Here is a 25,740-nt window from a genome sequence, read left to right on the forward strand (position 1 = left end):
GTGTCCCTCTGCACCGCCCACCCAGCTGGAGCCCCGCCCACCCACATAGAGCGCCCAGCGAGAAAGAAATATTATTTAACACTAAATAAACTGCTACCAGTCTCAGATATATCTGTACATATTTATTTTATAAATTAAAACAAATGACTAAATTACTGGCATCATTACTGTCATTTAGCACTTTTCTCCAAAGCAATTGACCCCTGTAGGATTTAAACTTCAGATATATCCAGCTGGACACCTCTGGTGTATCTTGCTTTCTGACACGGCGTTGACAGCATCTGTCACCTGCTGCCCTCCTCTGCCTTTCTGACCCTGGTAATGTCCACGCTGTGCCCTTCAAATAAAACCATTTTACATTTTCCAACGTGGTCCATCAGGATCTCTGTCTCACACACTGAAGAATTATGCTTTTTTGTTCTTTTCCTCTCCTGAGCCATCATGGAAATGATATGAAACAGGAGAGGGAAGTGCATACTCACGCTTTGACAAGTCTGAAAGTTTTTGTGCGCCACATTTCCCTTTGTCCCTACGCACGCCACCTGTAGTCTGCTTTGCTATCAGTTTTTAAATGAGGCCCCTGGACTGGTGCCTGCTAGAATTCACAGTGATGCAGAGCCTGTCAGGTTTCAGCTACTGAGCACACCAGGAGTTTTACCTCCTGTTGATGGTCTTCCTGTCCTGGCACCACCTGGACTGACCATGGACAGGCACACAAGTATGAAAGGATGTTCATCACAGGGACGTCATGTCCATCACGGGGACGTCATGTCCATCAAGGGTACGTCATGTCCATCAAGGGTACGTCATGTCCATCACGGGAACATCATGTCCATCAAGGGTACGTCATGTCCATCAAGGGTACGTCATGTCCATCACAGGGACGTCATGTCCAACACGGAGACGTCATGCCCAACACGAGGACGTCATGCCCATCACAGGGACGTCATTTCCATCACAGGGACGTCATTTCCATCACGGGGACGTCACTTCTGTCACAGGGACATCATGTCCATCACGGGGACGTCATTTCCATCACGGGGACATCATGTCCATCAAGGGTACGTCATGTTCATCACGGGGAAGTCATGTCCAACACGGGGACGTCATGTCCATCACGGGGACGTCATGTCCAACACGGGGACGTCATGCCCATCACAGGGACGTCACTTCCGTCACAGGGACGTCATGTCCATCACAGGGACGTCATTTCCATCACAGGGACGTCATGTCCATCACGGGGACGTCATTTCCATCACAGGGACGTCATTTCCATCACGGGGACGTCATTTCCATCACAGGGACGTCATGTCCATCACGGGGACGTCATTTCCATCACAGGGACGTCATGTCCATCACAGGGACGTCATGTCCATCACGGGGACATCATGTCCAACACGGGGACGTCATGCCCATCACAGGGACGTCACTTCCGTCACAGGGACGTCATGTCCATCACAGGGACGTCATTTCCATCACAGGGACGTCATGTCCATCACGGGGACGTCATTTCCATCACAGGGACGTCATTTCCATCACGGGGACGTCATTTCCATCACAGGGACGTCATGTCCATCATGAGGACGTCATGTAACAGGGACGTTTTACCCATCACAGGGACGTCCTTGTGATTGGGGGGACGTGTTCCTACCTCTGACCCTGGCGTAAACGGCAACACCAGCGGTCCAGAATAAAATGAAGGACATGATGAGGTGGAGCGTCTGCTGCCAACATGAACCAGTCAGTAAAAGAAAATGTGAAAAGTAGCTTTGGTCGTTTATTTGATCATTTTTTCGTCTTAATTTCACTGAATAATCTTAAGTATATTAATTTATTCAACATTTTGCACTCCAACATTCATCTGACTCATTTAAGATTAGCACTGATGATACCTACATGGAATTAATTTATATCCACTAAATACATTCTTTTCATTAAATTCACTAAATTCAGGCTGTTTATCCTCTGTCTCCATCTATCCTTCTGTTTTACAGTTTTTGCTGAGTCATTCTCCAGCTGCTGTGTCTGGTCTCTCTAAGTCCTGCAGCTGGGTGGTTTCAGCATGAAGCCTGTGATTGGCTGTTCTGGAGGAGGCGGTCCAGTCCAAAGTTAAACATCTGGAAGAGTTTAACTCTGCTCTGGCTTCTCAGAGACGGTGAACACTGCAGACAAAGACAACATGTCCTTCATCAAAGTGGACCCAAACTGTGATTTCTCCTTCCAGAACCTTCCCTATGGAGTCTTCTCCACATCTGACAATGTGAGTCCAGTTTCTTTGTTTGTCTGATAGCAGGGACAGACCCGGTTAGATCCGTTCTGTCTCTGCAGAACCGTCCCGATCTGTTCTATCTCTCCAGAACCGTTCAGATCAGTTCTGTCACTCCAGAACCGGTTAGATCCGTTCTGTCTCTCCAGAACCATCCAGATCTGTTCTGTCAGATCCGTTCTGTCACTCCAGAACCGTCCAGATCCGTTCTCTCTCTCCAGAACCGGTCAGATCCGTTCTGTCTCTCCAGAACTGTCCTGATCCGTTCTGTCTCTCCAGAACCATCCAGATCCGTTCTGTCAGATCCGTTCTGTCTCCCCAGAACCGTCCTGATCCGTTCTGTCTCTCCAGAACCGTCCTGATCCGTTCTCTCTCTCCAGAACTGTCTAGGCTTGGGTTGAGATGTGGATCAGTAGAGTAAATATTAAGTAGAACTGTTTCAGAACCAGAGGTTAGTGTGCATGTGGATCATATCTTCATCTTTTCCTTCAGCCCAGACATCGTATCGGTGTTGCCATTGGAGACCAGATCCTGGACCTGAGTGTAATCATGTCTCTGTTCATTGGACCGGTGATGTCCAAACATCAGGATGTCTTTCAGCAGGTTGGTTTGTATGAGATTTGATCCGAACCAGACTCGGCTCCATCATGTAAACATGCTGTGATGTCTGTCAGGTCCATCAGGGTCCACATTTAGCTCATCTGATAGACCTTCTCTGTGGAGAAGGTTCCAGTTCAGGCAGACTACAGGATCATCAGGACCAAAAGCAGCTCAGACAATATTCACCTTAAACTGTGGAATGAATTCCTCTCTAACATCAGTTTCAATCAGCTGTTTAACCCATCGGGTCCAGACCTGGGTTCTAAACGAAACTTTAAACCTGGAAGATGTCCATTAAAAGCAGCTATTTGTCAGAACCAGGAAGTAAAATAACATCCGACAATTTAATCAGTCTGCAGCTTTTATGAATTAAAGTTGATGTTTTTATTCATACGATAAAGGTTCATGGATCCAGTAAAGTTCTGATCTTATTGGTCTGCAGGAAGCTGATGGTTCCGTTGGTTTTTGTTGGTTCTGATGTGGGATCTTTGTCTCCTTAAAGCCCACTCTGAACGCCTTCATGGCTCTTGGTTTTGAGGCTTGGAGGGAGGCCAGGAAGACGTTGCAGATGCTGCTGTCAGCCAATGAGAGCACGCTGAGAGATGATGTCAGCCTCCGAAGCAGGTCAGTGTCCAACATGCCGACATCTTCATCTTCATCCCTCTGCTCTGTGTTTTCATGTCTGCAGCTGACAGAAGATCTACAGACTCATTTACAACAAACCGAGAGGCTAAAGGTTGAACTAAATGATGGAGTTTCAGTCTGATCCCCACAGGAATGAATAAATGTGTCCACATCACATCAGTCCTCTGTACATATTTCATGCTGGTCTTTGTCTTTGTTTCTGCAGAGCCTTCGTCCATCAGAGTGCAGCCACAATGCACCTTCCTGCAGATATCGGTGAGCCTCTCATCTCTCCACGGTCCACCATCGCTAGACCAAATGTCTCTTCTAACAGTGAAGGATGAGAGAAGAGACACCCCTTCTCCTTCATTTGTGTTATTCCTTTTTGAGTTACAGAATGTTATTCAAATTTTTTTAACTATGTCTAATTCAGATAGTCTGAACTGGTGAAGTGAAATGAGACAGAAAAAAATGGTGGTTCAGTTTAAAATTCGGATTTATTCGTAGCAACTTCAAAATCATCCCTGGGAGCTGGTCCCACAGAGACGGGTCTGGTAACTGCCTTCCATTCTACTTTTAGAACCTCTAGGACCCACAAGTTTATATACACCTGATTTAATCTGAAGCACCTGTGATCAGGAGACAGCATGATGACTGTGGAGGACATCAGTTAGAGAGACAACAAATAGACCAAAGGTAACCCTGAAGAGCATAGACAGCTGGATCTGTCCAGAAGACCTCCACAGAGCTGGACTTTATGGAAGAATGGAAAGACAAAAAAGACACTACTGACACAAAAGTTTACCAAAAGACATGAAAGAGACTCCTCAACCATCTGGCAGAAGGTCCTCTAGTCAGAGAAGACTGAACAAAGCCAACGGCTGTCATAACCACAGTGAAGAATGGTGGTGGCAGCATCATGATGTGGGGATGTTTCCATCAGCAAGGAAACTGTCTGAACTGAATGATGGATGGAGATAAATCCAGGGATGATCTGGAGGACAACCTGTTTGTGTCTTCCAGAGATTAGAGACTGGGACGGAAGTCCAGCGGATAATGACCCTAATTGCCCTGATGAAGACACACTGACTGGGTTAAATATCTTGGAATGAATGAGTCAAAGTCCAGACCTCAGTTCATCTGAGATTCTGGACTTATAGACTGATGGACACCGGCAGAGCCAGAACCTGATATTTCACCACTACACGGACAAAAATCCCAGAGGATGGATGAGCCGAGATCAGAGAGACATTCCCGATTGAAGCTGGAACTGAAAGAGGTGGAAATACATTCTGGTGTTTAAATGGAATAAATTTCACATAAACTGTTAATTATTTAGTTATAGATCAACATCAGGTTGGTGCTGAACTAACTGTGTTAGTGTGTTAACTGTGTTGCTAATGGCTGGGATGAGGTTGATTTCTCGGCATTCCGGCCCTGTTCCCATCAGCCTGATAGTTCGAACTGAACATCCCATCGTGGTCCTGAGATCAGAGGCAGATCTGTACAGTTTTCTCCTCCTTCACACTGCCAGCTCAGATCAATGATGAACCAAAGAGTAGAAAAGTATGTGAATTTACTTTTCTCCATCAGCTGTAACTTAAATATTCCTGGTGATGATCTTATTTGTGAAGCTGAGAGGAAAACAGTTTACATGTGACTGGACCTGGGTCAGACCAGCACCAGGGGGCGCTGTAACACCGTCCTTCCTGGTACTTGGAGTCAGCTCATGGTGCTGCTGTTTTCCAGGTGATTACACTGATTTCTACTCATCCAGAGACCACGCCTCCAATGTTGGAATCATGTTCAGAGGGAAGGAGAATGCTCTGATGCCAAACTGGTAAGAACTCACAGTTCTGGTCAGAACCGGATAAAAACGGGATTGTGGAAAAATCCGAAGTTAATCCCTGAATATCTCCTTCATTACTGTAACTAATCAGCCTGTCATCTGTCACAGGTTGAGGCTTCCTGTGGGGTACCATGGAAGAGCTTCATCAGTGGTGGTTTCTGGGACCCCCATTCGCCGTCCTCTGGGCCAGATGAGACCAGATCAAAGTAATATTTTAATCTCATCTCACTGTTTATTAATCTTATCACATTATATAATATCTCATCTTTTTATAAATTATAATCTCATTATGCATTAATCTAATCTGATTATATATTCATTTAATCTCATTATATGTTAATCTAATTATAAATTCATCTCATATTAATTTGCTCTCATTACATATTCAACCTATTATATATCAATAAGGGATGGGCATTTTAAGACATATTTGAAGTAGACTAGTCAGGCCTTTCAAAATGGATTAGTCATGATGTCATTAATGAAATGAAAAATTGCTTCATGTTAAAAGGAAATCGTAAAATAGGTCTGATGACTTATTTGTGTATGTGTGTGTTCCATAAACCAGTCTTTTCTACTTTGTTATTAAGAATGTGTAGGCTAGCTCTAGTGTCCATTATTGTACAGCAGGTAGATGAGAAAGTTGGTCAGGAAAATGGGGGGTGTAGGGATGGGTGTGGGTAAGAGGAGGAAGAGGGGAGTGGCTGATGGTGCCCTGGTTTCCAGGGTATGCGGCTGGACTGGGTGGTCATCTAAGGGGGGGTCTGGTCCTCTGGGGTATTGTGCGGAACCGCTGCCTTGGTGGCTTTTGGGCTCTTGGGGCCCTGCGCTCTGCCCGCCCTGGATGGCCGGCGCTCAGTGGGGTCAGTGGCTGCTGACCTTGGCCCGACAGTGCCTGTGTCCAGTGACCGCGGGGGGCTCTAACTTGGGTGTTCCTCTGCCACTCCTCCTCTGCCCCTCCGTTCAGATCATGCAATATAATGGAAATTCTGTAATTCAAAATAAATAAATAAGATTTAAATAAAAAATCTAATTACCCAGAGGAGCCCTATACCAGGGGTAGCCAATGTTGGTCCTCGAGGGCACCAATCCTGCAGGTTTTCCAGATTTCCGTGCTCCAACACACCTGACTTAAACTAACAAGTCATTGTGGAGATCCTTATAGGCTGTTGGATCCATTTAATTTGAGTCAGGTGTGCTGGAGCAGGGAAATCTGGAAAACCTGCCAGATTGGTGCCCTCGAGGACCGACGTTGGCTACCCCTGCCCTATACCATGAAGCTCCCACTAGGCAAAGCAAATTTATTCGGCACAACACAGCAGCCAGACCATCATTCTGCTGCCACCATGCTGGACAGGACAAGTTTTGAAAAAAAGAATATCTCCAGGCAAACCTGTCAGTCAGGAAGTCTTTGGCATGGTTACATCAGTGTTAATACTGGTCAAACCTCCGAAAAGATGAATCTCTAAAAATGACAGATGTCTTAGTTCAGACTATAAAAAACAGTTGTTTGAACTGCTGTCACGTGACATTGATGATGGTGATGCTGTTGATGCTGGTAATGATGGTGATGATGGTGATGATGGTGATGCTGGTAATGATGGTGATGATGGTGATGATGGTGATGCTGGTGATGATGGTGATGCTGGTGATGATGGTGATGATGGTGATGATGGTGATGATGGTGATGATGTTGATGCTGGTGATGATGGTGATGATGGTGATGATGGTGATGCTGGTGATGATGGTGATGATGGTGATGTTGGTGGTGATGGTGATGATGGTGATGCTGGTGATGATGGTGATGGTGGTGATGCTGGTGATGATGGTGATGTTGGTGGTGATGGTGATGATGGTGATGCTGGTGATGATGGTGATGGTGGTGATGCTGGTGATGATGGTGATGATGGTGATGTTGGTGGTGATGGTGATGATGGTGATGTTGGTGGTGATGGTGATGATGGTGATGCTGGTGATGATGGTGATGGTGGTGATGCTGGTGATGATGGTGATGTTGGTGGTGATGGTGATGATGGTGATGCTGGTGATGATGGTGATGGTGGTGATGCTGGTGATGATGGTGATGATGGTGATGATGGTGATGTTGGTGGTGATGGTGATGATGGTGACCATGTTTTTCTTCTTCTCTCAGCGAAGCCTCCGGTGTTCGGCCCATCGAAGCAGCTGGACATTGAGCTGGAGATGGTGTGTTTACTGGACCTGATGCTCTGTGTTTCTGATGTTCGAGTTAATATTCCTCGATAGTGTCTTTGTCACGCCGCTCACAGCTGACCTCCTCTCTGATCAGGCATTCTTCATTGGAGGAGGAAACCGTCAGGGGGAGCCCATTCCCATCAACAATGCCCATGAACACATCTTTGGCATGGTGCTCATGAACGATTGGAGTGGTAATACCACCTCACTTCAGCTACAGCACTGCACACACACACACACACACACATACTGTGATGTAAAATGGAAAATTACTGAAAAGGTTACAGTTCTGTCCCAAATCCTGGAAAAGTCTAGAGACATAAATCCTGACTGGAAGTTTCTGCACATCTGCAGTGATGTGAACAGATTCTGTTGATCCAGAGAAGTTTTAACTTATAGTGTTATTAATCAACACGGTTCACATCTTAGACCTGGTAGATGTAAAAAGTTTCCACAACTGTATTAACATTCTGTGTTTTTAATGTGTTCTTTGATCATCTGAACAGTTCAATGGAAACAGTGTTTTACCCAACAGTGTGTAAAGGTTGAGAACAAAAAATATAATCTGTCATTTTAAACTTTGTATTCCTATCTAATTACTTTACTAAAATACCGTATGATTTTATTCTCTTAGAATGAATCTGAATCTGCTTGTCATGGGTCCACATACATGGCAGCTGCCATATTTATGCCACTGTTTTTACTACGGTGTCTCTGAATGGACAAACAACCTTGTGTTTGAAGCTTTAAAACTACAGCACCGGCTTTGTTTGACAGGCACTAGAGCACCGTGTGGTATAAACAACACATTAAAAGCACCACAGAGGAAGACAGTACACTTGTACAGTACATAATGCTGAAGGAGTTGCCTGTCGTGCAGCCATCGCTGCATCTGGGGCCACTGGATCCACTCAAACATGAAATGATCTTCATTTTGGCCACTGACAATCACTGTACATTCACAACTGCTCTGTACACCTTCATTACCACTGTGTGGCAGCAATTCTACACATTGCACCTTTAACCTAGATTTAATCCCAGCGTTCAGTCTTCTTGCATGGATCATCCTGACTTGGCAATATGTTTCCCTTCTTTGTCACAAACTGGCTTCACATCTGTCAGACTGATATCTACAGGATATCTTCTCAGCCCGCAGATTTCCTGTGGGGTTTTGGTTCTGGAATGTTTCATATCTTTCTGGTCTTAGGTTGATTTGGATACCTGTTTGAGATAATCATCGTGTTGAAAGGTGAGATTCCTCTTCAGGTTTCCAGTAGTTTCCAGTAGTTTTTGACCCAAAATGAATCTAGTATCTGGACCTGGTCAGAACTCCTTTCACCCTGATTAAAACTCCAGTTGCCTCCAGCATGAGGCTGCCACCACCATGCTTCGTTGTGGGGATGGTGGTTTTTCTTCTGGAAGTGTGTCCAGAAAGTCCTGTCAGACCAGAAGACATTTTCCTTCATGATTTTGGAAAAGTTGTTTTTTATGGATGTTTTTCTTTGTCAGAAGTCTTTTGTCTCCAACCCTACCTCATAGTCCAGACATTGGAAAAATCCTGGAGATTGTTTTTACCTGTAGGACACAACCATAACTTCCAGAACCTCCTGCAGTATCTCTGCAGCCTCCCTGATCAGATTTCATCTTTTCATAAGTTCCAGGTGTGACATCCATGTTGTCTCTTCGATGTAGATTCTTCGATGTAGACATTTTCTCAAATGTCGTGGATAGAAGCAGCAGGTAGAGCCTGGTGTCTGCAGGCTCTTCCCCATCTGCCAGAGCTGAACAGAGGGATGGAAAGATTTCCCGTATCTGTCCGTACGACAGCGGAGCGTCTCCGTCTGGTAGAGAAGGAGCGCCGCTGGCTGACCAGTGTGTGCTGGAGAGGATGGTCGGGGTTCTCTATGATAGAAACCACTTTGTTCAGCGACCTCCTCTCCACCACAGTTCCAGCCTTCTTTCTGATGTTGTTCAGTCTGCTGGTGCTGCTGCTCTGATGCTGCTTCCCCAGCACACAGCAGCAGAGAAAAGCTCACTGGAGATGTTTTATTTGGGTTAAATCCCACCAGGGAGAACACACATGGAGAAAACCAGTGCGACTGAGTTTGGACCTCTGCTGCACCGAATTGAATAGCCCTCTTCTAGACCATGATTGGACATATTTTATTTCCATTTCGCACTAGCTGATATATTCAGTGGCTGTTTCTACATTTTGTAATTTAAACCCCCAACAAATCTCTACATAGTTTTATTAGTGGAATTGTGGTTCCGGGCTTGTGAAGGACTTTCCTCACGACTCAACACACCGTCGACTTTCCAACATATTATTAAGCAACATCCCATTTATTAAAAACAGAAAGTATCACAGCAGAAACCTGCCTGAGGAATCATCTCATGTCCTCGGTGTGTGACGGTGAATATGTTCAGAAGAAGAATCTGACTGCAAAAAGATGCTGTTTGATAAGTTATTGATCAGGAAATGATAGATCATCTATTGGAGGTCATAAAACCCTCCGTACATAAATCATTGCTTCTAAATGTCTGGAATCACATTGCTACGACAACCCATGTCTGACAGCTGATTCAGGCGGAGGAGACGGGTAGAAATGATAGGAAACCTCCCAGGTTTACTTCACAGAGTCAGTCACCATGGTAACAGATTCCAGGTTTGACTGTTTGGAACCAGAACTCATTCAGGATTAACATACTCAGAGTTTCTCCAGAACCTGGAACCTGGAACGGATCCTGGTCTGTGACTGTTAAGAAACCAAATTGTAAAATGACCCATTCTATCACACAGAAACCAGCCTCACAGAAACGCTGATGTCTGAAGACACTGGGATTTTAGTTAATGAATATGTTTGTTTTTTTTCCTTTTTTTCATTTTTGTGAACTAGCTTTTGTTAAACTGACTTTTCAGCAGATTCTTATATGCATATATATATATATATATATATATATATATATATATATATACAATATTTTCTGATTTATTCTGACATTCTTTTACTTGAACAAAAAGAAATAAAAGAAATTAAAGCTGCAAGCAGCGTTGGAGGCCCTCGCACCTCTGGCGCCGCTTCGGCCTAATGCATCGCCCCCTCAGCCAGCAACCTTCCTCAGTAAGCACGGCCGCTTTTCCCCACAGCCATATGCCCATTCTTCCAGAGTTTATCTCCATCAAGAGGTGATTTTCCTCATGAGAGGATCAACTTGCACCTCAGCCTTTCCAGTGATGACATCTGAAGTGTTCATGACCTTGTTTCTTACAAACTGTGTTGAAATACCACAAACTGGAGCATGATTTCATCAAGAGCAAAATTCCATGTGGCCACTGGGTGGTGCTATCATCATTTTCATGTAGAACCATGTTTAAGTTGGAACTCTAATGAGAACAGGAAAATAACAGCTCAATTGGTCAACTGACAGCAAGAGTAAAGCCACTTCCTATTTCATGGTGAATGATACAACCATGCCAGGAAGCCATTTTAATCATGATGCTGCAAGAAGTCAGTCAACTTTTCAACCATGAGTTCATGAAGGATGATATTAATGAGTCTGAATTGGTTTTACAGGCTTTAAATCGATAAAAATGGTGGGACTTCCTGTTTACAGGGAGCGGGTCAATGGCGTTGACAAGATGAGGACATGAAGAGGCTTTTTTGTTTGTCCTGGCATGTTATATAAATATGCCACATTTCATCAACGTCTGTCAAAGCAGTGGTTGGAGCTGATAGATTAAATATTTATAGGGGGCGCTATAGAGCCATATTCCCAGCATATGTCTAGTTGAATCAGTTCCAGGCAAAACCTTTGTCCTCCCTGCCGAGTTTGGTGGAGATCAGGATTACTATGGGTCAGTTACAAGTACTTCCTGTTTCATGGCGGTGGACGCCATTTGCCATGTTTTGCTTGAGGAAGGAACTTGAGGTTTTCTTTCTCTAATATCATGAAAGGGTTTGACCTGATCTCAAGCACTTTTGAGTGTGTGAGGTTAATCCCTGACGAGAGGGACCCCGCTGCAGGAAAAAGGCACTTCCTGTTTCAAGTGGGCGGGGCTTAGGCCAAGACCAGAAGTAGTTACATGTATCTGTTAAGGAGCAGAAACTGAATAATGACTGTAAGTGTGATCCTGATTGGATGAAAATTAATTGAGTTATAATGATTAATGATGTCATGGCGTCTTATCCAACCTTGTCATGGTGCCATCGTCTCGCCATGCAGCGCTAAGCAATGTCCAGATGACAACATCTGGACATGTAGATGTGGTCGGCATGGAACTGAAGTGAAACATGTGCAGTTTGGTACAAAATGAGTGTTGTATTTCAGAAATAATGAATTCCGTGCTTCATGGCGAAACATCAAAACTTGATGAGGCGCCGCCGCTGAACGCCACCTCCTATTAAAAAATTTTCAATAACTTTTGACCACACATGCCTCTGGAGTGTTCAGACTGAGTTTGAGGTAAATACGATAAAATCTGTAGGAGGAGTTCGTTCAAATGCAAGGCAAAGAAACATGCAAAAATGACCCCGGAAATGACAGTCTTTTCAAAATGGCCGACTTCCTGTTGAAGTTGTCATATAGGTCCAAGAGACTTTTTTGTACATCCTTCCATGTTCTATCAATATACTGGATTTCAGCCATATTGGTCAATGTAGTGGGCAGTTATGATCAAATAAATATTTGTAGGGGGCGCTATAGAGCCGTATTACAATTTTTCCAGCATATGTCAATGTGGCTGAGTTCCCGGCCTGACCGCGATCCTCTCTGCCAAGTTTGGTGGAGATAAGCAGTACAATGGGTCAGTTACAAGTACTTCCTGTTTGATGGCGTCGGACCATTATTCGCCATGGTTACGTTTGGCGAAGCATCTTGAGATTTTTATTGTGGTATCATGAAAGGGTTTGACCTGTTGTGAAGCACTTTCAAGTCTGTAAGTTTCATTCCTGAGAAGATGGATCCCTGCGTATGAAAAAAAGCACTTCCTGTTGGAAGTGGGCGGGGCTTAGGGCTAGTCTGGTATTGGTCATATGGATCTGTTCAGGGCGGGATGCTGATTAATCTCTGCAAGCCTGATGGGGATTGGATCAGAATTGAGGGATTTATAGCGATTTATGATGTCATGGCGTCTTATCGAAGTTCGCCATGGCGCCATGGTCTCGCCCTGCAGCGTAGAGCAATGGTTTTCACCAGATATCATCACCAACTTGTTTTCTGCTGTCTGACCCAGTTTGGACCTGGTTGTGTCCAAAACGTCAGATAAGTGGGTCTCCAAGTAAAAACCATGACTTCCTGTCACCAGGGGGCGTGGCCAATTCATAACCCAAATATTGACATGTAAATGTGTTCAGGATGGGACTGGCATCATACATGGCCATTTTGGTTCAGATACATTGTTTTATGTGGAAGTTATATCACTTTCGTTCTTCACGGCGAGACACCAAACTTTGAGGCCCCACCCCCTCCATGCCCTTTCTCCTATTAGAAAACTTTCAATAACTTTTAAAGACACATGCCTTCTGGACATCCTGAGCTATTTTGGTAGCGGTACGATGAAATCTCTAGGAGGAGATAGATTTTGAAAATGTCAGTAAAACGCCAAAATGGCGACTTTGATCCAAAATGGCCGACTTCCTGTTGGTTGTAGGCTGTTGCTCCAAGAGGATTTTTTGTTCGCCCGAACATTTAGAATATATGTAGCGATTTTCATAAAGATTGATGACGTGCAGTGGCGGGGCATATGAAATAGGTGGCGCTCTCATTCAATTTTGCCCGAACAGTCCCAAGCACCCCAAAATATCAAATTTTTCGCATTCCTTTGGGGGGGTACACAAAAATAGGCGCGTTTTCGTGCATGTTCAGGTCCCCAAAAATGCCTCCAATGTTTAAGAAGAAGAAGAAGAAGAAGAAGAAGAAGAAGAAGAAGAAGAAGAAGAAGAATTAAAGCTGCAAGCAGCGTTGGAGGCCCTCGCACCTCTGGCGCCGCTTCGGCCTAATGCATCGCCCCCTCAGCCAGCAACCTTCCTCAGTAAGCACGGCCGCTTTTCCCCACAGCCATATGCCCATTCTTCCAGAGTTTATCTCCATGACGAGGTGATTTTCCTCATGAGAGGATCAACTTGCACCTCAGCCTTTCCAGTGATGACATCTGAAGTGTTCATGACCTTGTTTCTTACAAACTGTGTTGAAATACCACAAACTGGAGCATGATTTCATCAAGAGCAAAATTCCATGTGGCCACTGGGTGGTGCTATCATCATTTTCATGTAGAACCATGTTTACGTTGGAACTCTAATGAGAACAGGAAAATAACAGCTCAATTGGTCAACTGACAGCAAGAGTAAAGCCACTTCCTATTTCATGGCGAATGATACAACCATGCCAGGAAGCCATTTTAATCATGATGCTGCAAGAAGTCAGTCAACTTTTCAACCATGAGTTCATGAAGGATGATATTAATGAGTCTGAATTGGTTTTACAGGCTTTAAATCGATAAAAATGGTGGGACTTCCTGTTTACAGGGAGCGGGTCAATGGCGTTGACAAGATGAGGACATGAAGAGGCTTTTTTGTTTGTCCTGGCATGTTATATAAATATGCCACATTTCATCAACGTCTGTCAAAGCAGTGGTTGGAGCTGATAGATTAAATATTTATAGGGGGCGCTATAGAGCCATATTCCCAGCATATGTCTAGTTGAATCAGTTCCAGGCAAAACCTTTGTCCTCCCTGCCGAGTTTGGTGGAGATCAGGATTACTATGGGTCAGTTACAAGTACTTCCTGTTTCATGGCGGTGGACGCCATTTGCCATGTTTTGCTTGAGGAAGGAACTTGAGGTTTTCTTTCTCTAATATCATGAAAGGGTTTGACCTGATCTCAAGCACTTTTGAGTGTGCGAGGTTAATCCCTGACGAGAGGGACCCCGCTGCAGGAAAAAGGCACTTCCTGTTTCAAGTGGGCGGGGCTTAGGCCAAGACCAGAAGTAGTTACATGTATCTGTTAAGGAGCAGAAACTGAATAATGACTGTAAGTGTGATCCTGATTGGATGAAAATTAATTGAGTTATAATGATTAATGATGTCATGGCGTCTTATCCAACCTTGTCATGGTGCCATCGTCTCGCCATGCAGCGTTAAGCAATGTCCAGATGACAACATCTGGACATGTAGATGTGGTCGGCATGGAACTGAAGTGAAACATGTGCAGTTTGGTACAGAATGAGTGTTGTATTTCAGAAATAATGAATTCCGTGCTTCATGGCGAAACATCAAAACTTGATGAGGCGCCGCCGCTGAACGCCACCTCCTATTAGAAAATTTTCAATAACTTTTGACCACACATGCCTCTGGAGTGTTCAGACTGAGTTTGAGGTAAATACGATAAAATCTGTAGGAGGAGTTCGTTCAAATGCAAGGCAAAGAAACATGCAAAAATGACCCCGGAAATGACAGTCTTTTCAAAATGGCCGACTTCCTGTTGAAGTTGTCATATAGGTCCAAGAGACTTTTTTGTACATCCTTCCATGTTCTATCAATATACTGGATTTCAGCCATATTGGTCAATGTAGTGGGCAGTTATGATCAAATAAATATTTGTAGGGGGCGCTATAGAGCCGTATTACAATTTTTCCAGCATATGTCAATGTGGCTGAGTTCCCGGCCTGACCGCGATCCTCTCTGCCAAGTTTGGTGGAGATAAGCAGTACAATGGGTCAGTTACAAGTACTTCCTGTTTGATGGCGTCGGACCATTATTCGCCATGGTTACGTTTGGCGAAGCATCTTGAGATTTTTATTGTGGTATCATGAAAGGGTTTGACCTGTTGTGAAGCACTTTCAAGTCTGTAAGTTTCATTCCTGAGAAGATGGATCCCTGCGTATGAAAAAAAGCACTTCCTGTTGGAAGTGGGCGGGGCTTAGGGCTAGTCTGGTATTGGTCATATGGATCTGTTCAGGGCCGGACCCTGATTAATCCCTGCAAGTCTGATGGGGATTGGATTAGAATTGAGGGATTTATAGCGATTTATGATGTCATGGCGTCTTATCGAAGTTCGCCATGGCGCCACGGTCTCGCCCTGCAGCGTAGAGCAATGGTTTTCACCAGATATCATCACCAACTTGTTTTCTGCTGTCTGACCCAGTTTGGACCTGGTTGTGTCCAAAACGTCAGATAAGTGGGTCTCCAAGTAAAAACCATGACTTCCTGTCACCAGGGGGCGTGGCCAATTCATAACCCAAATATTGACATGTAAATGTGTTCAGGATGGGACTGGCATCATACATGGCCATTTTGGTTCAGATACATTGTTTTATGTGGAAGTTATATCACTTTCGTTCTTCACGGCGAGACACCAAACTTTGAGGCCCCACCCCCTCCATGCCCTTTCTCCTATTAGAAAACTTTCAATAACTTTTAAAGACACATGCCTTCTGGACATCCTGAGCTATTTTGGTAGCGGTACGATGAAATCTCTAGGAGGAGATAGATTTTGAAAATGTCAGTAAAACGCCAAAATGGCGACTTTGATCCAAAATGGCCGACTTCCTGTTGGTTTTAGTCTGTTGCTCCAAGAGGATTTTTTGTTCAGCCGAGAATTTAGAATATGTGTAGCGAATTTCATAAAGATTGATGACGTGCAGTGGCGGGGCATCGTAAATAGGTGGCGCTCTCATTCAATTTTGCCCGAACAGTCCCAAGCACCCCAAAATATCAAATTTTTCACATTCCTTTGGGGGGGTACACAAAAATAGGCGCGTTTTCGTGCATGTTCAGGTACCCAAAAATGCCTCCAATGTTTAAGAAGAAGAAGAAGAAGAAGAAGAAGAAGAAGAAGAAGAAGAATTAAAGCTGCAAGCAGCGTTGGAGGCCCTCGCACCTCTGGCGCCGCTTCGGCCTATTGCACCACCCCATTGGCCAACAACCTCCCTCCAGCAACACAGCCGCTCTCGCCCACAGCCATAAACCCATTCTTCCAGAGTTTATGTCGATCAAGAGGTGATTTTCGTCATGAGAGGATCAACTTGCACCTCAGCCTGTCCACTGATGACATCTGAAGCATTCATGACCTTGTTTCATACAAACTGTGTTGAATTCCCACAAACCGGAGCATGATTTTATCAAGAGGAAATTTCTACGTGGCCACTAGGTGGCACTATAGTCGTTTTCATGTAGAACCATGTTCAGGTTGGAACTCTAATGAGAACAGGAAAATATCAGCTCAACTGGTCAACTGACAGCAGAGCTAGAGCCACTTCCTGATTCATGGCGAATGATATAACCATAGGGGGCGCTATAGAGCCATATAACCAGCATATGTCTATTTGAATCAGTTCCAGGCCTGACCACTGTCCTCCCTGCCGAGTTTGGTGGAGAACAGGAGTACATTGGGTCAGTTACAAGTACTTCCTGTTTCATGGCGGTGGACGCCATTCGCCATGGTTTGGCTTGACAAAGGAACTTGAGGTTTTTTTTCTGTGGTGTCATGAAAGGGTTTTCCCTGATCTGAAGCACTGTAGAGTGTGTGAGTTTAATCCCTGATGAGCGGGACCCCGGTGTCAGAGAAAGGCACTTCCTGTTTCCAGGGGGCGTGGCTTAGGCCAAGACCAGAAGTAGTTACATGTATCTGCTCAGGGGCAGACCCTGATTAATTACTGTAAGTGTGATATTGATTGGATGAAATTTGAGGGATTTATACAGATTAATGATGTCACGGCGCCTTATCCAACCTTGTCATGGCGCCACGGTCTCGCCATGCAGCGTTGAGCAATGTCCAGATGACAACATCAGGACTTGTAGATGTGGTCGGCATGGACCTGAAGTGAAACATGTGCAGTTTGGTACAGAATGGGTGTTGTATTGCAGAAATAATAGATTCCGTGCTTGTTGGCGAAACATCAAAACTTGATGAGGCGCCGCCGCTGAACGCCACCTCCTATTAGAAAATTTTCAATAACTTTTGACAACGCATGCCTCTGGAGTGTTCAGACTGAGTTTGAGGTAAATACGATAAAATCTGTAGGAGGAGTTCGTTCAAATGCAAGGCAAAGAAACATGCAAAAATGACCCCAAAAATGACACTTTTTTCAAAATGGCTGACTTCCTGTTGAAGTTATCATATAGGTCCAAGAGGCTTTTTTGTACATCCTTCCAAGTTCTATCAATATACCGGATTTCAGCCATATCACTCAATGTAGTGGGCAGATATGATCAATTAAATATTTGTAGGTGGCGCTATAGAGCCATATTGCAATTTTTCCAACATATGTCAATGTGGCTGAGTTCTCGGCTGGTCCGCGCTCCTCCCTGCCAGGTTTGGTGTAGATCAGCAGTACAATGGGTCAGTTACAAGTACTTCCTGTTTGATGGCGTCGGACCGCTATTCGCCATGGTTACGTTTGGCGAAGGAGCTTGAGATTTTTATTGTGGTATCATGAAAGGGTTTGACCTGTTGTGAAGTACTTTCAAGTGTGCACGTTTTATTCCTGAGGAGATGGACCCCTGCGTCTGAAAAAAAGCACTTCCTGTTGGAAGTGGGCGGGGCTTAGGGCTAGACCGGAATTGGTGATATGAATCTGTTCAGGGCCGGACCCTGATTAATCCCTGCAAGTCTGATGGGGATTGGATCAGAATTGAGGGATTTATAGTGATTTATGATGTCATGGCGTCTTATCAAAGTTCGCCATGGCGCCACGGTCTTGCCCTGCAGCATAGAGCAACAGTTTTCACTGGTTATCATCACCAACTTGTTTTCTGCTGTCTGACCCAGTTTGGACCTGGTTGTGTTCAAAACGTCAGATAAGAGGGTCTCCAAGTAAAAACCATGACTTACTGTCGCCAGGGGGCGTGGCCAATTCATAACCCAAATATTGACATGTAGATGTGTTCAGGATGGGACTGGCATCATACATGGCCATTTTGGTTCAGATACATTGTTTTATGTGGAAGCTATATCACTTTCGTTCTTCACGGCGACACATCAAAATTTGAGGCCCCACCCCCTCCATGCCCTTTCTCCTATTAGAAAACTTTCAATAACTTTTAAAGACACATGCCTTCTGGACATCCTGAGCTATTTTGGTAGCGGTACGATAAAATCTCTAGGAGGAGATAGATTTTGAAAATGTCAGTAAAACGCCAAAATGGCGACTTTGACCCAAAATGGCCGACTTCCTGTTGGTTTTAGGCTGTTGCTCCAAGAGGATTTTTTGTTCGCCCGAACATTTAGAATATTTGTAGCAATTTTCATAAAGATTGATGACGTGCAGTGGCGGGGCATCGTAAATAGGTGGCGCTCTCATTCAATTTTGCCCGAACAGTCCCAAGCACCCCAAAATATCAAATTTTTCACATTCCTTTGGGGGGGTACACAAAAATAGGCGCGTTTTCGTGCATGTTCAGGTCCCCAAAAATGCCTCCAATGTTTAAGAAGAAGAAGAAGAAGAAGAAGAATTAAAGCTGCAAGCAGCGTTGGAGGCCCTCGCACCTCTGGCGCCGCTTCGGCCTATTGCACCGCCCCATCGGCCAAGAGCCTCCCTCCAGCAACACAGCCTCTCTTGCCCACAGCCATATACCCATTCTTCCAGAGTTTATCTCCATCAAGAGGTGATTTTCCTCATCAGAAGATCAACTTGCACGTCAGCCTGTCCAGTGATGACATCTGAAGCATTCATGACCTTGTTTCTTACAAACTGTGTTGAATTCCCACAATCTGGAGCATGATTTCATCAAGAGGAAAATTCCACGTGGCCACTAGGTGGTGGTAAAGTTCTTTTAATGTACGACCATGTTCAGATTGGAACTCTAATGAGAACAGGAAAATATTAGCTCAATTGGTCAACTGACAGCAGGGTTAGTGCCACTTCCTGTATAATGGCGAATGATTTAAACCATCACAGGAAGCCATTTTAATCATGATGCTGTAAGAAGTCAGTCATATTTTCAACCATGAGTTCATGAAGGATGATATTAATGAGTTAGAATTAGTTATACAGAGGATAAAGGGTTAAAATGGTGGGACTTCCTTTTCCCAGGGCTATGGTGTTGAGAACATCAGGACATGAAGTGGCTTTTTTATTTGTCCTGGCATGTTATATAAATATGCCACATTTTACTATGTCGTTCAAAGCAGTGGGTGGAGCTGATAGACTAAATATTGATAGGGGGCGCTATAGAGCCATATTACCAGCATATGTGTATTTGAATCAGTTCCAGGCCTGACCACTGTCCTCCCTGCCAAGTTTGGTCGAGATCAGGAGTACATTGGGTCAGTTACAAGTACTTCCTGTTTCATGGCGGTGGACGCCATTTGCCATGTTTTGCTTGAGGAAGGAACTTGAGGTTTTTTTTCTCTTATATCATGAAAGGGTTTGACCTGATCTGAAGCACTGTAGAGTGTGTGAGGTTAATCCCTGACGAGAGGGACCCTGCTGCAGGAAAAAGGCACTTCCTGTTTCAAGTGGGCGGGGCTTAGGCCAAGACCAGAAGTAATTACATATATCTGTTAAGAAGCAGACTCTGATTAATCAGTGCAAGTGTGATGCTGATTGGATGAAAATTGAGGGATTTATACTCAATAATGATGTCATGGCGTTTTATCCAACCTTGTCATGGCGCCACGGTCTCGCCATGCAGCGTTGAGCAATGTCCAGATGACAACATCAGGACTTGTAGATGTGGTCGGCATGGAAGTGAAGAGAAATATATGCAGTTTGGTACAGAATGAGTGTTGTATTGCAGAAATAATAGATTCCGTGCTTGTTGGCGAAACATCAAAACTTGATGAGGCGCCGCCGCTGAACGCCACCTCCTATTAGAAAATTTTCAATAACTTTTGACCACGCATGCCTCTGGAGTGTTCAGACTGAGTTTGAGGTAAATACGATAAAATCTGTAGGAGGAGTTCGTTCAAATGCAAGGCAAAGAAACATGCAAAAATGACCCCAAAAATGACACTTTTTTCAAAATGGCTGACTTCCTGTTGAAGTTATCATATAGGTCCAAGAGGCTTTTTTGTACATCCTTCCAAGTTCTATCAATATACTGGATTTCAGCCATATCAGTCAATGTAGTGGGCAGATATGATCAATTAAATATTTGTAGGTGGCGCTATAGAGCCATATTGCAATTTTTCCAACATATGTCAATGTGGCTGAGTTCTCGGCTGGTCCGCGCTCCTCCCTGCCAGGTTTGGTGTAGATCAGCAGTACAATGGGTCAGTTACAAGTACTTCCTGTTTGATGGCGTCGGACCGCTATTCGCCATGGTTACGTTTGGCGAAGGAGCTTGAGATTTTTATTGTGGTATCATGAAAGGGTTTGACCTGTTGTGAAGTACTTTCAAGTGTGCACGTTTTATTCCTGAGGAGATGGACCCCTGCGTCTGAAAAAAAGCACTTCCTGTTGGAAGTGGGCGGGGCTTAGGGCTAGACCGGAATTGGTGATATGAATCTGTTCAGGGCCGGACCCTGATTAATCCCTGCAAGTCTGATGGGGATTGGATCAGAATTGAGGGATTTATAGTGATTTATGATGTCATGGCGTCTTATCAAAGTTCGCCATGGCGCCACGGTCTCGCCCTGCAGCATAGAGCAACAGTTTTCACTGGTTATCATCACCAACTTGTTTTCTGCTGTCTGACCCAGTTTGGACCTGGTTGTGTTCAAAACGTCAGATAAGAGGGTCTCCAAGTAAAAACCATGACTTACTGTCGCCAGGGGGCGTGGCCAATTCATAACCCAAATATTGACATGTAGATGTGTTCAGGATGGGACTGGCATCATACATGGCCATTTTGGTTCAGATACATTGTTTTATGTGGAAGCTATATCACTTTCGTTCTTCACGGCGACACATCAAAATTTGAGGCCCCACCCCCTCCATGCCCTTTCTCCTATTAGAAAACTTTCAATAACTTTTAAAGACACATGCCTTCTGGACATCCTGAGCTATTTTGGTAGCGGTACGATAAAATCTCTAGGAGGAGATAGATTTTGAAAATGTCAGTAAAACGCCAAAATGGCGACTTTGACCCAAAATGGCCGACTTCCTGTTGGTTTTAGTCTGTTGCTCCAAGAGGATTTTTTGTTCGCCCGAACATTTAGAATATTTGTAGCAATTTTCATAAAGATTGATGACGTGCAGTGGCGGGGCATCGTAAATAGGTGGCGCTCTCATTCAATTTTGCCCGAACAGTCCCAAGCACCCCAAAATATCAAATTTTTCACATTCCTTTGGGGGGGTACACAAAAATAGGCGCGTTTTCGTGCATGTTCAGGTCCCCAAAAATGCCTCCAATGTTTAAGAAGAAGAAGAAGAAGAAGAAGAAGAATAAGGAAGAAACGGAGCAATTACAATAGGCCTTCGCACCGCCTTCGGTGCTCGGGCCTAATTAAAGCTGCAAGCAGCGTTGGAGGCCCTCGCACCTCTGGCGCCGCTTCGGCCTATTGCACCGCCCCATCGGCCAAGAGCCTCCCTCCAGCAACACAGCCTCTCTTGCCCACAGCCATATACCCATTCTTCCAGAGTTTATCTCCATCAAGAGGTGATTTTCCTCATCAGAAGATCAACTTGCACGTCAGCCTGTCCAGTGATGACATCTGAAGCATTCATGACCTTGTTTCTTACAAACTGTGTTGAATTCCCACAATCTGGAGCATGATTTCATCAAGAGGAAAATTCCACGTGGCCACTAGGTGGTGGTAAAGTTCTTTTAATGTACGACCATGTTCAGATTGGAACTCTAATGAGAACAGGAAAATATTAGCTCAATTGGTCAACTGACAGCAGGGTTAGTGCCACTTCCTGTATAATGGCGAATGATTTAAACCATCACAGGAAGCCATTTTAATCATGATGCTGTAAGAAGTCAGTCATATTTTCAACCATGAGTTCATGAAGGATGATATTAATGAGTTAGAATTAGTTATACAGAGGATAAAGGGTTAAAATGGTGGGACTTCCTTTTCCCAGGGCTATGGTGTTGAGAACATCAGGACATGAACTGGCTTTTTTGTTTGTCCTGGCATGTTATATAAATATGCCACATTTTACTATGTCGTTCAAAGCAGTGGGTGGAGCTGATAGACTAAATATTGATAGGGGGCGCTATAGAGCCATATTACCAGCATATGTGTATTTGAATCAGTTCCAGGCCTGACCACTGTCCTCCCTGCCAAGTTTGGTCGAGATCAGGAGTACATTGGGTCAGTTACAAGTACTTCCTGTTTCATGGCGGTGGACGCCATTTGCCATGTTTTGCTTGAGGAAGGAACTTGAGGTTTTTTTTCTCTTATATCATGAAAGGGTTTGACCTGATCTGAAGCACTGTAGAGTGTGTGAGGTTAATCCCTGACGAGAGGGACCCTGCTGCAGGAAAAAGGCACTTCCTGTTTCAAGTGGGCGGGGCTTAGGCCAAGACCAGAAGTAATTACATATATCTGTTAAGAAGCAGACTCTGATTAATCAGTGCAAGTGTGATGCTGATTGGATGAAAATTGAGGGATTTATACTCAATAATGATGTCATGGCGTTTTATCCAACCTTGTCATGGCGCCACGGTCTCGCCATGCAGCGTTGAGCAATGTCCAGATGACAACATCAGGACTTGTAGATGTGGTCGGCATGGAAGTGAAGAGAAATATATGCAGTTTGGTACAGAATGAGTGTTGTATTGCAGAAATAATAGATTCCGTGCTTGTTGGCGAAACATCAAAACTTGATGAGGCGCCGCCGCTGAACGCCACCTCCTATTAGAAAATTTTCAATAACTTTTGACCACGCATGCCTCTGGAGTGTTCAGACTGAGTTTGAGGTAAATACGATAAAATCTGTAGGAGGAGTTCGTTCAAATGCAAGGCAAAGAAACATGCAAAAATGACCCCAAAAATGACACTTTTTTCAAAATGGCTGACTTCCTGTTGAAGTTATCATATAGGTCCAAGAGGCTTTTTTGTACATCCTTCCAAGTTCTATCAATATACTGGATTTCAGCCATATCAGTCAATGTAGTGGGCAGATATGATCAATTAAATATTTGTAGGTGGCGCTATAGAGCCATATTGCAATTTTTCCAACATATGTCAATGTGGCTGAGTTCTCGGCTGGTCCGCGCTCCTCCCTGCCAGGTTTGGTGTAGATCAGCAGTACAATGGGTCAGTTACAAGTACTTCCTGTTTGATGGCGTCGGACCGCTATTCGCCATGGTTACGTTTGGCGAAGGAGCTTGAGATTTTTATTGTGGTATCATGAAAGGGTTTGACCTGTTGTGAAGTACTTTCAAGTGTGCACGTTTTATTCCTGAGGAGATGGACCCCTGCGTCTGAAAAAAAGCACTTCCTGTTGGAAGTGGGCGGGGCTTAGGGCTAGACCGGAATTGGTGATATGAATCTGTTCAGGGCCGGACCCTGATTAATCCCTGCAAGTCTGATGGGGATTGGATCAGAATTGAGGGATTTATAGTGATTTATGATGTCATGGCGTCTTATCAAAGTTCGCCATGGCGCCACGGTCTCGCCCTGCAGCATAGAGCAACAGTTTTCACTGGTTATCATCACCAACTTGTTTTCTGCTGTCTGACCCAGTTTGGACCTGGTTGTGTTCAAAACGTCAGATAAGAGGGTCTCCAAGTAAAAACCATGACTTACTGTCGCCAGGGGGCGTGGCCAATTCATAACCCAAATATTGACATGTAGATGTGTTCAGGATGGGACTGGCATCATACATGGCCATTTTGGTTCAGATACATTGTTTTATGTGGAAGCTATATCACTTTCGTTCTTCACGGCGACACATCAAAATTTGAGGCCCCACCCCCTCCATGCCCTTTCTCCTATTAGAAAACTTTCAATAACTTTTAAAGACACATGCCTTCTGGACATCCTGAGCTATTTTGGTAGCGGTACGATAAAATCTCTAGGAGGAGATAGATTTTGAAAATGTCAGTAAAACGCCAAAATGGCGACTTTGACCCAAAATGGCCGACTTCCTGTTGGTTTTAGTCTGTTGCTCCAAGAGGATTTTTTGTTCGCCCGAACATTTAGAATATTTGTAGCAATTTTCATAAAGATTGATGACGTGCAGTGGCGGGGCATCGTAAATAGGTGGCGCTCTCATTCAATTTTGCCCGAACAGTCCCAAGCACCCCAAAATATCAAATTTTTCACATTCCTTTGGGGGGGTACACAAAAATAGGCGCGTTTTCGTGCATGTTCAGGTCCCCAAAAATGCCTCCAATGTTTAAGAAGAAGAAGAAGAAGAAGAAGAAGAAGAATAAGGAAGAAACGGAGCAATTACAATAGGCCTTCGCACCGCCTTCGGTGCTCGGGCCTAATTAAAGCTGCAAGCAGCGTTGGAGGCCCTCGCACCTCTGGCGCCGCTTCGGCCTATTGCACCGCCCCATCGGCCAAGAGCCTCCCTCCAGCAACACAGCCTCTCTTGCCCACAGCCATATACCCATTCTTCCAGAGTTTATCTCCATCAAGAGGTGATTTTCCTCATCAGAAGATCAACTTGCACTCCAGCCTTTCCAGTGATCACATCTGAAGCATTCATGACCTTGTTTCTTACAAACTGTGTTGAATTCCCACAAACTGGAGCATGATTTTATCAAGAGGAAAATTCCACGTGGCCACTGGGTGGTGGTAAAGTTGTTTTAATGTAGGACCATGTTCAGGTTGGAACTCTAATGAGAACAGGAAAATATTAGCTCAATTGGTCAACTGACAGCAGGGTTAGTGCCACTTCCTGTATAATGGCGAAATGATTTAAACCATTACAGAAAGCCATTTTAATCATGATGCTGTAAGAAGTCAGTCATATTTTCAACCATGAGTTCATGAAGGATGATATTAATGAGTTAGAATTAGTTTTACAGAGGACAAAGGGTTAAAATGGTGGGACTTCCTGTTCCCATGGGGCGGGGCTATGGCGTTGACAACATCAGGACAATGCGAGGCTTTTTTGTATTTCCTGGCATGTTCTATAAATATGCAACTTTTCATCAATGTTAGTCAAAGCAGTAGTTGGAGCTGATAGATTTAATATTTATAGGGGGCGCTATAGAGCCACATAACCAGCATATGTCCAATTGAATCAGTTCCAGGCCTGACCACTGTCCTCCCTGCCGAGTTTGGTGGAGATCGGGAGTACATTGGGTCAGTTACAAGTACTTCCTGTTTCATGGCGGTGGAC

General features: G+C 44.4%; 1 protein-coding gene across 1 annotated transcript in view; it reads left to right on the forward strand.

Annotated features, from left to right (window-relative positions):
- The first annotated feature begins 2,106 nt into the window (after nucleotides 1-2,106).
- fah (fumarylacetoacetate hydrolase (fumarylacetoacetase)) overlaps nucleotides 2,107-25,740 on the forward strand; it is a 42,220-nt gene continuing 18,586 nt past the window's right edge. Inside the window, exons 1-8 of the mRNA XM_041986003.1 lie at nucleotides 2,107-2,260; nucleotides 2,759-2,869; nucleotides 3,369-3,490; nucleotides 3,717-3,766; nucleotides 5,240-5,330; nucleotides 5,448-5,545; nucleotides 7,492-7,544; nucleotides 7,648-7,747. Coding sequence (XP_041841937.1) covers nucleotides 2,180-2,260; nucleotides 2,759-2,869; nucleotides 3,369-3,490; nucleotides 3,717-3,766; nucleotides 5,240-5,330; nucleotides 5,448-5,545; nucleotides 7,492-7,544; nucleotides 7,648-7,747 — 706 coding nt within the window. The 5' untranslated portion in view covers nucleotides 2,107-2,179. The remainder of the gene's footprint in view (nucleotides 2,261-2,758; nucleotides 2,870-3,368; nucleotides 3,491-3,716; nucleotides 3,767-5,239; nucleotides 5,331-5,447; nucleotides 5,546-7,491; nucleotides 7,545-7,647; nucleotides 7,748-25,740) is intronic.

The sequence above is a fragment of the Melanotaenia boesemani genome, chromosome 1, assembly GCF_017639745.1.
Source record: "Melanotaenia boesemani isolate fMelBoe1 chromosome 1, fMelBoe1.pri, whole genome shotgun sequence".
In the NCBI taxonomy this organism is placed as follows: domain Eukaryota; kingdom Metazoa; phylum Chordata; class Actinopteri; order Atheriniformes; family Melanotaeniidae; genus Melanotaenia; species Melanotaenia boesemani.